We start from the raw sequence: 17726 nt of genomic DNA, 5'->3' as shown, positions 1-17726 counted from the left end.
TTGAGGATGTAGTTCAAGTTTTTAGATTTAATATGCGTTTATGACCTTGAAAATTTCATAGTATTCTGCTCTCAGCTAGGACAGTCTTATTAATAAGGGCAGTCCAAACATGGCCAAGTAAGTCTTGCTTATGAGCATGAGTATCTCCTGCTGCCTAGCACACCTAAGGAGAGAGACCTCTGTAGGAGATGGGAAAAGGCAGGGTAGAACTCCAGGGTCTTCTCCACGTGAGCTTTTATCACACTTTTAATGGCCGCTAACAGATGAGCATGAGTGTGCCTTAGGACCATTTATCAGCCCACCAAACTGGCTGATGGCTCCCAATGTTACTGTCACCTAGACATGTAAAATGCCAATTGGATGAATTTAAACCAGTTTTATTCTGGTCCCGCATAATGTATATGACTCCCAGAGTGGTTAAAATAGTAACCCCTTCAAATATTTCAAACTGGTGGGGTTTCCTCAAGTCCCTAACTTATTCTCTTAATCCCGAATCCTAGCAGCCTCCCTTTGTGTGGGAAAAGGCATGGTGAAGCCACCTCTCAGGACGGCCCTGGAGAGCAAACAATAACCATGAGCTTCCCATTTCGAAGCTGCAGGGTGACTAACGTCATAGCATGATCAAAGTGCTCTGCAAGCACTTACTGTAATTATTGTTGTTGTTCCGTTCTTGCTAATAACCTTATTTATACCCCGAAATTATAATCATGCAAGGAAAGATTAAAACAAGATGTTCAAGTTGCGGAGCTGTTTGCCTTGCAGATGGTCACCCTCGGAGTTCTCTGAAATTGCCAGGGTTAATTGAAGCTTCAGTTTTCGCCGCAGTGTAGTCGATCCTTAAGTGTTTCTTACCTGTCGGCTTTTACTCTCCCAAATAGTGCACGGCAGCACTTTAACTCCCTCTCATTAATGCTAGCCTCTTAGGTGATGTTTAGTGCAGCTCTGTCAGGATGATGCTTGTGCCTCTGAGTGGAACCTTTGTACCAGCTTCCCAGCTGAGAAGAAAAGCTAAACAGTTACAGAGGTAATTTGTTTATTGAAGAGGCTCATGACCCAGCAACTGCTGAAGGGGAGGTAACTTTTAAGTGGTGGGCAGACACTTGGCAGATGATTAGCACATTTCTTTCCCCTGGCCTTCAGGAAGCTGAGACAACTGGGAATCATTCTTGGGGCGTCTTACAAATAGCTTTTGCCTGGCTCCCAGCACGGTGCTCCAGGGGTAACCCTTAAGGGTTTCCCACAAACAGGATTTCTTGCTGTTTCCTTGGTGTTCCTCTCAGCACCTGGAGGGTTCCCTGTAAGCCTAGGACCAAGCTTAAGGCATGGAGAGGTGAAGACTCCTTCCTTCCTCCACCTCCCAGCTGTGCTGCTCGCCCAGTGGAAGAGCCTGTGGTAAAATGTTTCTTTCTTTGCCTGATGCAAGAGGCCTTTGCCTGTCTCTCGAGGTTTGGGCACTGCAAAGAAAATGCACTCTCCTCGTTTGAGGCTGCTGGGGACGCTGAGCTGCATTCGTTGTTGGCTGTGTGATGAGGGCCCAAGAGAAGATACAGAAATGAGAGAGGAGGAGAGAGAGAAGTAACGCTGAGCCTCTTTAAATCAGTTGCAAAAAAATTAGCAAGTGGGAGAAACCCCAAGAATCAGTACTGGGATACATTTGGTGTGTGTTGCATTCAAAAGTAGTAGGCAAATGACTCTCTCTCTCTCTCCCTCTCTCTCTCTCTCTCTCTCTCTCTCTCTCTCTCATATAAGTGTGTGTGTGCCCACTCGTGTTTTATAAACAAAATATTATAATAAATATAATATAAATAAGTAAAAGAAAGCTCTTGCAACAACAACAACAACAGGGCAGACCAGGGGGAGGGAGGAAGGGTGGAGTTGGTGTCTACAGGCTGCCCCTGCTGGAATCAAGAGCATCAGTTCTTATTGGGGGCTAGATGACTGTTTAATTTATTACTCCGGCTCAGAGCGTGAGTTTCCTTTGTCCTTTATTGATCCCCTCCCCCCAAATCATACGCTTTGATGCAAATGGAGGTTAAAACTAATTGTGATGAAAAATATTTGGAGCTTGGCCTGGTGGTCCAGGAGGCTGGCTCATGGAGGATTTAGCCTTCAAGAATTGCCTGGACAACAGAATGACTTTAAGTCTAGCCTGAGTGACTAGTGAGGCCTCTCAGGAAAAAAAAAATAAGGGTGCTGGGGACCAGGAAAGAAGCTAAAATTCAGTGAAAGAGTACTTGCTTAGAACGTGTGAGACCCTTGGTTCAATATCTAACACTACATGGAAACAAATTGGGCGGGGGAGGGGGAAACGACTGTATCTGCACTGAACACATTCAGATTATTTACTTATTATTCCCTCAGTCGTACAGTATAATAACTATATACAACATTTACATTGATTTCAGTATTCTGGGGGAACTGCAAATAAAGGAAGGGCTTAGGTCCTGGCTTACTTGTGCCTGGTGTCCAAAGCACAACAAAAATAAAGTAGCCTGGGAAGATGGCACTGTCACTAACAACATGCTTGCCACATAAGCGTGAAGACCTGAGTTCAGACCTAAGCACCCATGTGGCAAAAACCTGAGCATTGTGGCTTGTACTTGTAACCCCACTGCACAGAGGTGGTGACAGGTAGATCTCTGTGACTCACTGGCCAGCAGAGGCCTTGCCTAAAACAAGTAAACAAACAAACCAACAAGTTGGGGGAGGGAGATGGCCACCTGGGTCAAAGCAAGCTGAAGGACCTGAGCTTGAGCCCTCAAGCTCCCACATAAGAAGCCAGGCATGGCCATGTGTGCCTGATGCTCCAGTGTTGAGAGGTAGACATGGGGATCGCAGAAGTCCGCTGGCCGGCCAGCCAACTCGGAAGAGTAAGCTTTGGCTTCAGTAAGAGACCCCATCTCAAGAGCATGATAGGAGACACCCACTGTTCACCTCTGTCCTTAGTATGAGTGTGCAAGGATGCAGATATTCCACTCCCATACAGATGGACGCACATGTGTGCACACATATATACACACACACACATATACACAGAAGAAAAAAGTAAACTGAACTGAAATTTAAAGGGTGTGTATGGGTTTCCCACAAAAACTGTTCTGTTTTGTGTAAAAGACTTGAGCATTCATAGATTTTGATCCTGGGGTCTTAACTAACCCTTATGGGCATCAGCACCTTGAACATAGGACATACTTAGCCTGATGAGTTGGAATTGGTGCTTTCCTATAACTCAAATCTTCCTTTTTAGAAAAAAAAGTATACAAAACTATTGTTCTAGAAGCATAAAGTTTGCAGTTATTTCAGAAGTGTTTTTCTTTTTCTTTTCAGTTGGGACTGTAGCTCAGTGGTAAAGTCCATGTTTAACACATGGAACACCTTGGGTTCAAACTCTGGTCATGCACACAGCACGAAAGGCATTTTTGTATGTAGTATGTACACTTTACCTACCCCAGTAGACTACGTTATAGTTGGTATGGGTCTGCAGCTGTTTGAATTACTGAAAAGGGGGATGCACTTTATTAGAGTGCATAGCATTTGGCAAAAGTTGTGAGTCAGAGCAAGCTGCTTCCCACAAGCTATCCTTCTGGCCAGGACCTCTGCTTCTGTAACTAAGTTTAATATGGTGGGGATGGTGGGGATGGTGGGGATGGTGGGGATGGTGGTGGTGGTGGTTGGCCATTGGTCAGTGGATATCCAAACCATCTTGTCCTCAGCTTGTCATACTCTGTACCTGTCCCAGGCCATTTCATACATTGTTTTTCCCCCTCAAATTCTAAGGTAGGCAGACAGTTACTTAGTGTTCTATGGCCGGGAAGAGACACAGTGACTGTAGCAGCTCTTATAAAGGACACATTTCATTGAGGATGGCTTACAGTTCAGAGGCTTAGTCTGTTGTCAGGGAGCATGGTGGCAGGCAGGCAGACATGGTGCTGAAAAGTAGCTAGAGCCCTAATCCGGATCTACAGGAAGAGAGCGGCTCTGGGCTTGGCATGGGCTTTTGAACCCTCAGAGCCCACCCTCCCTGGGACAAACTTCCTTCAACAAGGCCACATCTCCTAATCCTTCCCAACACTGCCACTTCATGGTTACCTCACGTTCACATATATGAGCGATTGGGAGCCGTTCTCATGGAAACCATCACACCTTCCTACACCTCGATCTGGCAGGAAGCCTGTTGGCTAATCATAGTGCACCTTGTAGAATGGCCAATGCTATTGGTGGTGACACTGTCGATCTGATGCTTGTGTGAGCATTTACTCCCTCCTGGGTTTCTGTTCCTTAATTACTGCTTCAGCCAGTTGGCTATGAAGTCTTACCTTTGAGCTCTAAGGGGCCCTAATGTTCTTCCATTTACAGTTAGTTTACTTTGGCCCTTACAGGGTTCAAGAGGAAGGATCATTGTAGGGTGCTGAGATGACAATGGGCCAGAGGAAGGGAAAGAAATGCCACTTGGTAACATAGGCTTGATATGGCACATTTGTCTGAGCTAAGTGAAGAGATGCAACCACATTCCCAGCTGCAAGGTTAAACAAAAGCTCAAAACAGGTATCAGGCTGTATGGATATTTTTGTTGCTGTATTTCTCTGCTCTGAACTGGATGGAGCACCACAAACTAAATACAGTTACCTAATGACGCGGATACTTTGTGAAAAACATGTCAGTAGATGATCTGGTATTATGTGCACATGAGAGAGTGCATGTACACAGTGTAGATGGTATAGCATCCTTTTATACCTAAGCTATATGCTATAGCCTATATGCCTGGATAATAAACCTATGAGCAGTGTTCCTGTACTACTGCCACAGGCTACTGTAATGCAACAGGCTTTGTCTACCTACCATACAGAAGCTGTGGTAAAATACTGGGTGATAGGATTTTTTTTTCATTTTAATCTTTTTTCCTCACTATAATCTTAGGGAAACCACTATGTGAATTTTGTCTTAACCAGCATATTGCTATGCAGCTCATGACTAGATCAGCCTCGGCAATTAAAGTATAATAAGAAATGCTCAAAAGAAAAAAACATCAACAACAAAAACTCTTGCCTAGGCTTTCCCTCTTAGATATCCTCAAATTTTATCCATAACAAATTCATTATAACCTGAAAACCTAATGGGAAGCACTGTCAGTGGGAAAATCACCCTGTAATGATATGGCCACATTCAGTCATTTTTTTCACACAAAGTCATAATCCTCCCAGTGCTGCTAGCTGAGAGGTGTTCTCATTGGCTATAGGCTGGGCACTCTTGCTATTGTTTTGTTTTGCTGTTTCTTAGATGTTTGGTGTTCACTAGTGAGGATGTGTGGGCTTGCACCTTCTTTGTAGGAAAGCTGTTTGGTTTTTTATTGTGGGAAAATATAACTAGAAGAGGATTTACCAATTTAATCCTTCTTAAGTGTGTGGTTTACTAGCATTAAGCATTCATGTTGTACAAATTATTGCCGGCATCCATCTCTAGGACTTCTCAGCTTCCCCGACGGACGCTGGGCCTGGTTTCTTGGTCTAGCTTGCTTTGTTCTTGATTCGTGTATGTATTGGTCTGTTGTGGGCTAGGTTTTGTTGTGCTTTTCTGACCTTAAACCTTTGGCCCTCTTACATCAGCTTCCCAAGTGCTAGAATTAAAGGCATGTGCCACCGTGTCTGTCTACCTTCCTTTTAAAAATGTGTACCTTTGAGATGTGTAGTAAGACATTTCTGTATCACTGCATGTATGTAGTAAAATCATGTGTGTGTATGTATGTGTGTGTGTGTATGTGTGTGTGTGTATGTGAACATGTACTTTTTGAAATTAGATTTTAAGTTAGCATATAAAGTATTGAATTTCATCATTTTCATGCATGTGAGGACCACATGTTTTTAACATGCACAGTGGGCATTAGCTCTCTAGATGTGCTCAAGATACACACAACTTGATGTGGTCTCCCTGTCATCACATCATTTTCTGACGTGTGCCCATTAGACATTTTAACTCCCTGTTCCCCTCTGGCGAGCACTACTCCGCTCTCTGTCCCTCTGGATCTGACTACTCTAGGAACCTTCTGCAAGAGGAGCAGCACAGCGTGTGTGCCTTTGGGACTGTCTTCAAGATCCATCCACATTGTAGCCTGGGTCAGAATACAGTGTTAGGTGTTTCTTATTCCTTCAGAGAACACTTCAGGCTATTGACTGTTTGTCTACAGTGCCTCTGAGAGTTCACACACCTTTTCAGGTCCCTCTCTGCTTTCATTCCTTCTGCATATATACCCCAAAATGGAATTGCTGGCTCTGGGTCTAAGTTTTGGGGAGTGCCCCACACTGTTTCCATAGCAGCTGCATCATTTTACATGTTATCAGCAGTGTGTAAGGCTTCCAGTTTCCTCATATCCTTGCCAACACTTGCATTTTCTGATTTATTCTTTACATATGTGTGCCTATATATGTATGTATATACATACACTAAGTATATGTTAGTCATCACGGTCTTGTTGTTATTTAAACTATACAATCATTTAATAAATTTAGGCCTGCTTAGGTTTTTTTTTTTTAACTTGTGATGTTTTAGAAAGTTATTATAGGTAAGTTGTTTTTCCAAGTTATTTATACCATAAATAAAAGAGTAAAAAATTGTCTGTAATATCCTTTTAGTTTTCCAGTATATTTGAGGTCTGTGGTAGCATCTCAACTTTCACTCCTTTATGCCAAGTAAGTACCATTTTTATGCAGTCAGTCAAACAATCCACAAATAGCAGGGTCTTGCTTCTAGAAGTTTGCAGTTTCATTTGAAAACTTTAAATACATTAAAGTTATATATTTAAAAGGTTTTATATATTTATGTTAGTGTTATTAGATATTTAGTTAAGAAGATTAAACAGTAGTGAAGCACCAGATATGGATATTAAATATGATAAAGAAATGAAAGAAATAGATGTCTGTGTGGTAAAAGAAACAGCTGCCTAAGCAAGGAATTTGCCACATGCCTAGGCCCTGGCGATGCTGAGCTTTGTCCTCTGGGCAGCAGCCTTCAAGGACATACTCCTGACATTTTGCTCATAGCCAGTCTTGTTGTGTCTTTTTGTCTGTGGTCATGTACAGGGAGAGAAGCTTTGCTTTCTTTTCCTTTTTTGCACAGCGATTAGTATCACATCATCGTTTGAAGGGTTGGGATCACATTTAGGTTCGGTTTTCCTATGTGAGAACCATTGTCTGTATCATTTTTCAGTTTTTAGCATGAATTGCCTGCCTTTGTGGATCTAATCAGTTTCTGCTCTTTGGCATACAGAATATTTTATGAATATATTTAGTGTAGAAGGGTCTAAAGATAGTTTTGTTGGTGTTGTGTGGAGTATTGGCTGTAGAAAGAACAAAGACATGTCAGGGTAGAGGCTGCACTCAGAAGGAACAAGCCAGGGGCTGGGACAGGCAGCCAGCCTTTTTATGCCTCACTAAGCTCCTCATTTATTAAAACCCCAACAGGAAAAACTCTTGAAATTTTTTGTGGAAAGCATAGTGAGATGTTTTTGACATTCTGAGGTTCATGTTGAGCAGCATAGTGAAGGGCATTCACCACATTGCTCTCATGCCTAAAGGCACCTCTGGTCGCCTTGATGCCTGCTCATACATGTCACCTAGAGATGGTTTCTACCAACTGGTTACCACAGTAGCCTGAGTGCTGTGAGGGACAGCTCAGCCACCAGACAGCAGCACAGTGGACAGTGAGAGTCCCTTTTGAATACTTTGCCATAGAGACTTGAGAGTGACATCTGTACCAGATCATACTTACGATGGCATAGCCTTTAAATTCAAAATTATCAACTTAGCTGTCAACATCAGCTTCAGCTAAGGATTCTTCACTTGAGCTAGAATTGAAACACATGTTCTATGGGGAAGTATATTTGCAACAATATATTGACTATTAAACATACACGTGTATGAACAAGAACTGTTTTCCCATCGTATGATATATCTGTGATTTCCTTTTTCAGAAGTAGGTTTGTAGAGGACTTTTTCTTATTTAGTTAGACATATTCCTAAATACTTAATCTGGTGGTGGGGGTGCATTTTAAATGAGATATTTGTCCTAATTTCTTTCTCAGAGAGTACATTTTTGTTATTTCCAGAATCTTTTTTTTTTTTTTTAAATATTGACTTTTGTATCCTGCAGCTTTACTGTAGGTGTGTATTGGGCCCAGGAGTTGTCTCAGGGACCCAGTAGGGTCTTTTAAGTAAAGAGCCATGTTGTCTGCTAGTCGGGATAGTGTGATTCCTCCCTTTGCTGTTTTTATCCGCTCTGTGCCTTTGTCTTGTCTAATTGCTGCAGCTAAGACCTCTGAGCACTCCATCAGACTGCTTTGTTCCTAATTTCCCTGGATGCGCTCTCAGCTTGTCTGTTGGCTGTAATGCAGGCCTTGGGTTTGTTGCCTTTATTATTTTGAGGCACGTTGCTTCTATTCCTAAACTCTCCAGAACTTTTCTCATGAACACATGTTGGAGTTTGTCAAAAAGCCTTTTCAGCATCAATTGAAAGAATTATGAGTTTCTGCCCTTAAGTGTATTTATATGTTGTATTATTTGCTGATTTACATATGTTGAGCCAACCTTGCCTTTCTGGGATAAAGCCTACTTATTCGTAATATATGATCCTCTTATTGTGTCCCTAAATTTGGTTTGCAGCAATTTTGTTGAAAATTTTTACATTTACGTCCATCAAAGAATTAATCTATCGCTTTCTTTTTCTGTTGTGTCTTTGCCTGGTTTTGGAAAACTATTTTAATACTTGTTGAGTGATTAATAACTGTTTGTGGCTTTGCAGGTCCTGTTTAGGATGAATGTGATTTGGAGAAATTGCATTTGTCGTCTGAGGCAAGGGAAGGTGCCACACAGATGCCAGAGTGGTATCCACCCGGTGGCCCCTCTGGGGTCAAGGATTTTAACTGACCCAGCCAAAGTTTTTGAACACAACATGTGGTGAGTTCCCCCCTCCCCACACACAACATTTATTTGTTTACTTGTGGAGCACGTGCCACAGAGCACATGTGGAGGCCAGGGGACAGCTTCAAGACTCTTTTCTCCTCATCCATCATGTGAGTTCTAAAACAACCAGCACAGATCATCAGGCTTAGTGGCAAAATGTGGTACCCCACTGAGCTCTACCCACTGAGCCATCTTGCTCGCCCAAGCTTTACTTTATAATCTGATATTATATATGTTCATTAGCTATCTTTTCCCTATTATGACCAAGGAAGGATGTTTGTTTGTTTGTTTGTTTGTTTTTTGACAAAGGGTCTCACTTTGTAGCCTTGGCTGTCATGGAACTCTCTATGTGAGACCAGGCTGGCTTTGGATATCTGTCTGCCTCCTGAGGGCTGGAACTAAAAGCATGCTCCAACACACCCTGTGAAGAAGGAATTTTTTTTTTTAATTTGATGATCTAATTTAGGTTGTAGAAGTCCAAAAGCCTGATAGCCAACCTTGACTTACATTCTCTGAACTCTGCACATGGAATTGGAAAGTGGAAGTTCCTTCGTACATCTAGAACTTTGGCACCCTTGCAGGCCCCCCCCCCCCCCCCCCCCCCCCGCTTGACTGGCCAGGCTACCACCAAGTGGTGGTGCCAGGGGTGCAGGCTCTCTTCTGCAGAGAGGCCCCCCTCTCTGTAGCCCTGTTGGCTGAAGTTGCCATCTCCTTCCCAGCCTCTTGAGTTGCTTGTATTACAGGCTTCAGCCACTGACACCACAGGCCTCTCCTCTTCACAGATGTTTGTCAGGTGCACACTCTGGACCCTATTTCATGCTTTGAAGGTGTTTATGAAAAGGCTAATAATTGCACAAGGAAGCCTCAGGCTCTAAGGGCTGAGTGTTATAGACTGCCATATAAGAAGCAACTCATTAATGAGAAACTGCGCTGATGGACATAAGAAAGGGACTTTTTTTTGTTTTGAGACAATTTCATGTATCTCAGGCAGCCCTTGAGCTCATTCTGTTGGAGAGGAGGGTGTGACCTTGACCCCTTGACCTTCTTGTTCTCCTCCCCCCCATCCCAAGTTTTGGGATTACAGGGTGAGCCACCATGCCCATCTAGGAAAATGTCTTCAATTGGGAAAATCTGAAATTAGGATTATTTATTTTGCTTTCTGTACTTGGGACAGTATCTAACACAAAAGTATTTGTTGAGAGCCAAGTGTGGTAGTTCAAGTCTTTAATCACAGAACTAGGGAAGTAGAGGCAGGTGGATCTCTAAGGCAGGCAGACCTGCTCTATATATTAAGTACAGGCTAGCTAGAGCTACAGAGCGAGGTCATCTCTACCCTCCACCTCCCCCAAATATTTGTTGATACATATAGCATATCTAGAGCAAGGGCATCCATGCGGGGTAGAAATATAAAACAAAGATACACAAGGCATTTTCAGGAAATGGTAAATAAGATTGTATGCTTTTCTTTCTTTCTTTCTTTCTTTCTTTCTTCCTTCCTTTCTTTCTTTCAGGAGATCAGTGGCAGATAAGGTTGAGTGGTATAGGACAAAGGTGGGGTAGGGTCAGGGTCGCCTGTAGTGCTAGACTCAGAGCTGATACTCAGGACACCACAGAGTCTCTAAAGAGAGACGACATTGTAGAGACCATTTGCTGACAGTACCCTGGACAGATCGGCCGTAGGAAAGAGCCACGAGAAAGACTTATAAAGGGTCCATAAGGAGAAGTTGGCAGAACAAAGGAAATGAAGAATTTGATTTTGAAGTTCTGAACTTAGATCACTGATAGAAACTTAGATCATAGTTTATTTTGGGGAAAAATGATTACGTAGATGTTTTAGATAAGCTTTGAGAGGACAGTCAGCTTCAAATGTCCAAATGCCATGCTTGATCCTAGCCAAGATCCAAGAAGCTACTCAAATGCCTGGACTACAGATCTCACTGCTGGGGAAGACGGGGCGTGTGACAGGGCTGAGGATGTCCAGGAGGCTACCGAGGGAGGCGCGACTCGCTGGCATTGCCTGCTGTACAGTCCGAGTTCTCCTCAGAGACTCCTACTGAGCACTTCTAAGGAGATTACTGGCTTTGCCTAATAGATATGCCACCAATTTATCTAGAGAACTCCTTGGAACTATTAAAGAAATCCTAGGGCTTGCCTGTTCTTGCGGGTGCAGTGTAAAGTGTCGCAGCCTCATGACCCCATGTAGACTATGCACTCCCTGCTGTAGTGGGATGCTCAGCTGCTTGAGAACACAGAGAAAAACACTTCACTAAAAGATCACTTGACAAAACAAGGGGCAGAGCACGCTGAGGCCCTCATAAAGACTGCTAGTCAATGAGGTCCGTCAGTGGCCCTCCTTTGGTTACCCCACTGATCCTCACTCCTCCTCAGACTACAGAGAAATGGAGAAAAGCCACAGTACCAGACTCCAAAATATAGCTTGCAAGAAGAGTTGAAAAGGGCTTTGAAAACAATACAGTGTCTAGGAAATTTTACCTACAAAACAAGGAAAAGAAAGAAGAGTGCAGAATACCTTGTGAGCTAATTTCCGCCTTCTAATACATGCCTGGCCTTACTCAGTATAATTATTCTGAAATTTATCCATCCTGATCAATATATCAATGTTTGTTCCTTTTTACTGATGATCATGAATTTATGATCAGAATGTTTTTAAGTTCTCAAAGTTCAATAATAAAAAATCAAGCCAATAAAAATGAACAAAGATTTTATCAGTTTACCAAAGAAGATACACAGGAAATATACACATGGAAAAGATGGCCAGTATAACTAGTCATTAGAGAAATATAAATTAAGGTCAGAATGAAATACAACTTCACACTCATTAGAATATTCCAAAATGCAAAAATGCCAAGCATCCCAGTGTTAGTAAGAATATGGAGGACTAGAACTTTCTACGCTGCTGGAGGTAATACAAAGTGACAAAACTACTTTGGAATATCATGTGGCAGTTCTGTGAAAAGTTAAATGTGCACCTACTATTGATGCACACCTCATGGGGTTGGAGAAATGGCTCAGCAGTTAAGAACTTTTGCTGCTCTTCTAGAGGACTTGAGTTCAGTTCCTAGCACCCACGTTGAGCAGTTCACAACCATCTGTAACCTCAGCCCCAGAGGATATACCACTGTCTCTGGCCTCCATAGGTGCTTACACACATATGGCAAACACACATACACATGAATAAACAAATTAAAAAATAATCAGGCAGTGGTGGCACACACTTTTAATCCCAGTACTTGGGAGTGAGAGGCAAATGGATCTCTGAGTTTGAGGCCAGCCTGGTCTACAAAGAGAGTCCAGGACAGCCGAGGCTACACAGAGAAACCCTGTCTCAAAAAACAAATAAAATAAAATAAAAAAGCTTAAAAAATAAAAAAAAATATATACAGAACACAGATTAACTTTAAATTTCTATGAGTAAAAGGCTCTATGGATGGAGAATATAGTTAATGTCTCCCCTCACCTCAGTTAGGTGTGGTTAGTTGCAGCCCAAGCCTGTGTGTTTGACTTTTGTTCCTGTAGTGCAGGGTGCCCTCTATACTATTCTAGAAAACACCAAGTAGCTTTTAGAGCTAGAGAGCAGATGAGTGAGTGCGGTTGAGGACGGGGACCTGGTGAGAAGGGGAGGGAGTGGCATGCGTGGAAGAACCTTGTCTTGTTTTTCTGCTTTTCTGGTGTTTGAGGCATGATCTCATTGTGTAGCTCAGGCTGGCCTCAGACGCTCAGTTCTCCTAGCTCATGGCCCCTAGCTCTGGAGAAAGTACAAGCTACATTTTCTATTCATGGCGTTGGCTGAGTTTTAATTTTAAGGGAAGAATGCCCCTTACCTATTGCCCCCTTTTTATCTCTTGGTGGGCCACTGTATATTCTTTAGTAGATTAGAGCCCCTCAACAGTTTTATCTTTCACTCCGTCATCTTCATCAATGATGCACAGCTCAGCGCCTAATGTGTAATATCATTCCCAGTAAATATTTCGTTAGAAAGATCAAGGCTGCTGGCTACCTCAGGCTCACCCCCATCCCCTTGTGCCTCAGGGTTTTCCACGTTATATCTGTTAGCCACTTCGTTCTAAGTAAGAAACTGACTTACTAATAACAATAATCAACGGGGATATTTATATGGCTAAAAAGAGAAGTGGGCGTCCAGGAGTCAATTAGCATAAATAGTAGATTTAATTGAAAATAGTTCACTTATTAGCTCATACACCTGTAACATTTGCAGCTCACCCATTCTGGGAATCACACCCTTACAGTAATTAATGTCTCTGAAATCATGACACTTCTTACAGTTGGTGGCATCTTACAGTTGTAATTGGAGTTTTTTTTCTCTCTCTTATAGGTACAGAAAAATAATAGCATCTTAGTTTGATGAACTAGAATAGTTATAATTTCAAGCACTTAGTTTGAATACTGTTTTGAGAAGTATTAGTCTTATTTGATTAGTATAAAGCAGGGAGACACATATGTCAGTTTTTTTTTTTAACAGAATATTTGGCTTTTTGTTTGTTTGGGTTTGGCTTTGGTTTTTTTAGTTTTTTTGAGACATGGTTTCTCTGTGTAGCTTTGGCCATCCTGGACTCACTTTGTAGATCAGGCTGGCCTCGAACTCACAGAGATCCTCCTGCCCCTGCCTCCTCAAACGCTGGGATTACAGGCGTGTACAGTCACACCTGACTAAGAAACCTTTTTAAATACATTTAATTTACACACAAAAGAAAAGAAGGAAAATAAAAAGAAGACACACATAAGATAGCAGTCCTGCAGGAGCCCCACAAGGAGACAAAGTTGGGGGGAGGGGTGGCTGCTGCAGAGACTGATGAACCAACCAAGGGCCATGCATGGTGAGGGCCTAGACCCCCTGCTCAGATAGCACAGTCCCCTTGTGGGTCCCATAATCTGGGAAATAGGGCCTACTTCTGATGTGGATGCCCACTGGTTGATCACTTCCCCCTGGCCAGGCCACAGAGAAAGAGGATACAGGCAGTCCAGGTGAGACTTGATAGGCTGAGGTCAGGTGATAGGGAAGGAAGGCTCTCAGCCTTTCTGAGGGGGACCGAAAAAGGGAGGAATAAGGGAGGGAGGATGGGACTGGAAAGCAACGAGGGGGGCTACACAATTGGGGTGTAAAGTGAACAAATAAAAAAAAGATGGCAGTTCTGGTAATGTGAATTTTACTTCTTTATTGCTAAATGTATTTTTTATCAGTTAGATACATGTACGTAGCACACTCTGATCCAGTTTCTTACATGCATGTAGCACACTCTGATCTCACTCACCCTCCATCCTCTCTCACCTCCACACCCACCCTCATTAACCTCTCTCCTCCTCACAGGACCTCATCCTATTTTCGAGTCTTTGAGGTGCCGTTGTTTTTCTTTTGTGACCCACTGTGTGCAGGCCTTCTTCCTGAGCACAGGTGGAGCTGTCCTTTGACGCATGGGTAATTCACCAGTGACTGCAGCACTGAAGACAGTGACTTCCTGTTTTCCAGTAGTTCCCAAGGGAAGGGAAGGGCCCCTGTGACCTGCCCAGCCATGGTCTTTTGGTCATGTTTACACAGTGCTAGGCATGAATTCCCTCCTATGAAGGAGCCTCAAATCTAAACAAAACAAAACAAAAAAGCAGTCAGTCCCTCGTAATCCTCATAGCGCTGTTGCCCCAGTGAGCAGGCATATCTTGCCTGGTAGGTTAGTCTTATAGCACATGTCATCTAGGTGAGACCATTAATGTCCTTTCTCCCTCTGCTAACTACATAATATAATAGCCTATGTTGGTTCTATGCAAGCTGCCAGGCAGGGGCGAAACCTCCAGTTCAGTCTCGGCTTGATTTTTCCTTGTCCTACTACCAAGATATATGCTGATTTCAGCCATAGGCTTAGTGTGTAGGTCTAGTGAGAAGCCAAGACAGCTGGCAATAGCCTGTATTGTTTTGGGGGGTCGCTGAGGCCTTCCTGACCCACTCATAGAGACACCCCAGAGACCTGGCGCTGGGAGTTTTATTTGATCACCCATAGCTTCTGGGATTGGCATTATTCAGCTATGTAGGACACCTCCATTGAAACTTCATATGTGGAGCATATATGTACATATGTTCGTATGAGTGCGCTTAGAGCAGTAGGCTCCGTGTGGCTTCTTTGCACATCCTAAGGTTTTTAAATTACAATTTTGGTTAGTTATCTTTTCTTCTTTTTCACTCTCCTTCTTTTTTTCTGCCTTACTCTGAATAAATGGAATACTTTGTATTCCATTCTCTGCACCGACCTTTTAGCTGTACATTTTTGTTTAGTTTTAGGGGTTATTCTAGGCCAATGGTTTCAAACACTTTGGTTGTAGGGCCTCTTTATACTCTTAAGTCATGGAGGGACTCAAAGACGTATTATCTATTTGAGTTATGTTTTTTGATATTTTTCATAGTAGAAATTAAAATGGACATTTAGATTCAGATTAATTCAGATTATATATATTAAATAAAATATCTGTAAATTCTCAAAAATATAGCACAAAGACTGTTGCTATTCTAAGTGTTTGCATGCCTCTTAACATCTGGCTTAGCTGAGGAAGCTGGAGGCTCACATCTGCTTCTGCATTCAAGCTTTGTAACATGTTGTTTAGGTTGACTTGTATGGAGCAAACTTGTCCTCACACAGATGTGTGATATTCTTGATAGTCTTTTCAGAACAGTTTACATTTATTATTTAATTTACTTTGGTAACGGCAGTTGGGCCTTGAACATGCCAGGCAATGCTTTGCTACTGAGCTACCCCAAAGCCCTTTTTGTACTCTATATTTTGCGCGTGGCTCTCTCCAGGCTGTGCAGGCTTGAGCTTTGTCTGTAGCCAGTAGAGACCCTAAGCTTGCCCTCCTCAGCTACCCAACTACCTAGGATCACAGGCCTTTGCCACCAGGCTCAGCTCAAAGCTGTTCTTGGTGTTCTACCAGGCATCTGCGGCCGCAGTTTCTCAGTTGGTGTGGATCCTAAGCCAAATGAGTAACGGTTCCTGTTCTGCCATGTGAGGACCGTGCTCTTTGGACTGTGGGCGGAGTCTTTACCTGTTTGTCATTTCATAACCCGGAGCATGAATAAATTGGGAGAGATTGGTTTTCTGCTTTATGTAAAACTGCCAAATGTTGGCACACTTCATTATACAGTATATGAAATCACATTCATTAATACCACCACCATCTTATCAGAAAACTCTATAAGTATTAGGAAGCTATCAGACTCATGGTGGTAGACACAAATTTTCAAAAATTCCAATTTTTACTCTAAGCTCCAGATTTACCATAGGCAACAAATACTGGCATTTGTTTTTCTTGAAGTGATAGGATCATTTTATTTTCCTTTGAAAAAACATGTGCCAAATACCCAGATAACTGTAGTTTTATCTATAGTTGTTCTTTTAAGTAAAAATAGCCTCCTATAAAAAAGTTAAGTTCACCTCAGCACATAGACACACAGGAAAGAAGCTGCAAACACGCACCTCAGGTCACCACACCACAGTGTGAGCACACACCAGTGCTTCCCCTCAGGTCATCACACCACAGTGTGAGCACACACCAGGCTGACATTGAACTCCCAGCGTTCTGCCTGCCTCTGCCTACCTAATGCTTGGATTAAACATGTGTGCTACCACACCTGGCAGAAAAACAGATTCTAAAATTACATATATGTAATTACATCCGTTTAAAATTATTATACACATTAAATAAAGATTCTAAATCAGAATAATTATGTTAATGCAAATTATTGTATACATTGGATAAAAATCTGAATTGTGGAGTAATAATTATGTTAGAACACAGGATTAGAAAACGGTTCTAAATTTTCTTTACTATTGTAAAGCTGCTCCAACTTGAGATAATTTTTTTTTCTTTCTTGAGATAATTTTTTAAAAACTTTTTTATATACAAACTTGCTTAACCAGGTGTAGTGGCACCCATGTCTCAATCCCAGCACATGAAAGGCAGAATTCTGTGAAATTGAGGCCAGCCAGGGCTACATAATAAGAACTTACCTAAATAAATAAATAAATCCCAACTTGTTAAATATTTCAAGTGTCTGCATAATATCCCTTTGACCCACCATAAACGCTGATCCTCCTGTCACTAAATACAGTGTTTTCTGTTAAGCACCTTAAAACTTTGTATTCAGAATTTTTATATCCCTCACCCTGCAAAACCTTTCATGTTATGCAGTGTTTAATCCCCCCACCAGGGAAAAGTTCTGTTAACATAAAGCTGCATTCTCAGAACAAACCATTCGAGAAAGGCTGCGGGGTCAGATCCCAGCCACTACTGTCTTAGAGTAAACAAACAAACAAACAAAAGAACTCCCGTCCCTGGGTCCCCCCACCCTGGTGCCCTTGCTCTTCCCTTCTGATCAGATGTAAAGTTCCCAGAGACACGTTAATTGGAACGCAGGGTCTTTCCTTAAGACCTCGAACTGATTTCCACCACACTGAGGTTTCCTCCATGTTCTTGCTATTCTATCTGTGTTTCCACAAACCTCTTTGTATGGAGATTTTCTTGCACAGAACTTCACTCTTCTTTTGAGATACTTTGTTATAATAAATTCCAGCGTGTGCAATTTATGAGCCAAGCATTAGAAACTACTTTTCCATTGGCTGTTAAATGGCTGGTTCTTTGGTTCGCTGACTACTCGCTTGCCTGAATTCTGTGGTTGCGTTTGTTACATAAAAGCTTGACTCATCCTTGCTGCTGCTATTGGGTTTTCCTACAGAGGAATCCAATGTCTGCTGG

General features: G+C 42.4%; 1 protein-coding gene across 4 annotated transcripts in view; it reads left to right on the top strand.

Moving 5' to 3' along the window:
* METTL8 (methyltransferase 8, tRNA N3-cytidine) overlaps nucleotides 1-17726 on the top strand; it is an 85584-nt gene that overhangs the window by 36071 nt on the left and 31787 nt on the right. The window contains exons 1-2 of one of the 4 annotated variants that reach the window (XM_084799473.1): nucleotides 1129-1392; nucleotides 8791-8945. The exons of 1 other annotated variant lie outside the window; for it this stretch is intronic. In XM_084799473.1, the coding sequence (XP_084655599.1) occupies nucleotides 8803-8945 (143 nt within the window). In that variant the 5' untranslated portion in view covers nucleotides 1129-1392; nucleotides 8791-8802. Of the gene's footprint in view, nucleotides 1-1128; nucleotides 1393-8790; nucleotides 8946-17726 lie in introns of those variants that run through there. 2 more of the 4 variants (XM_084799472.1, XM_084799475.1) reach the window with 2 other exon arrangements.

Source organism: Acomys minous (assembly GCF_964271855.1).
Source record: "Acomys minous genome assembly, chromosome: 10".
NCBI lineage: Eukaryota > Metazoa > Chordata > Mammalia > Rodentia > Muridae > Acomys > Acomys minous.
Note: the sequence above shows the minus strand (reverse complement) of the source record. Positions and strands in the feature narration are given on the sequence as shown.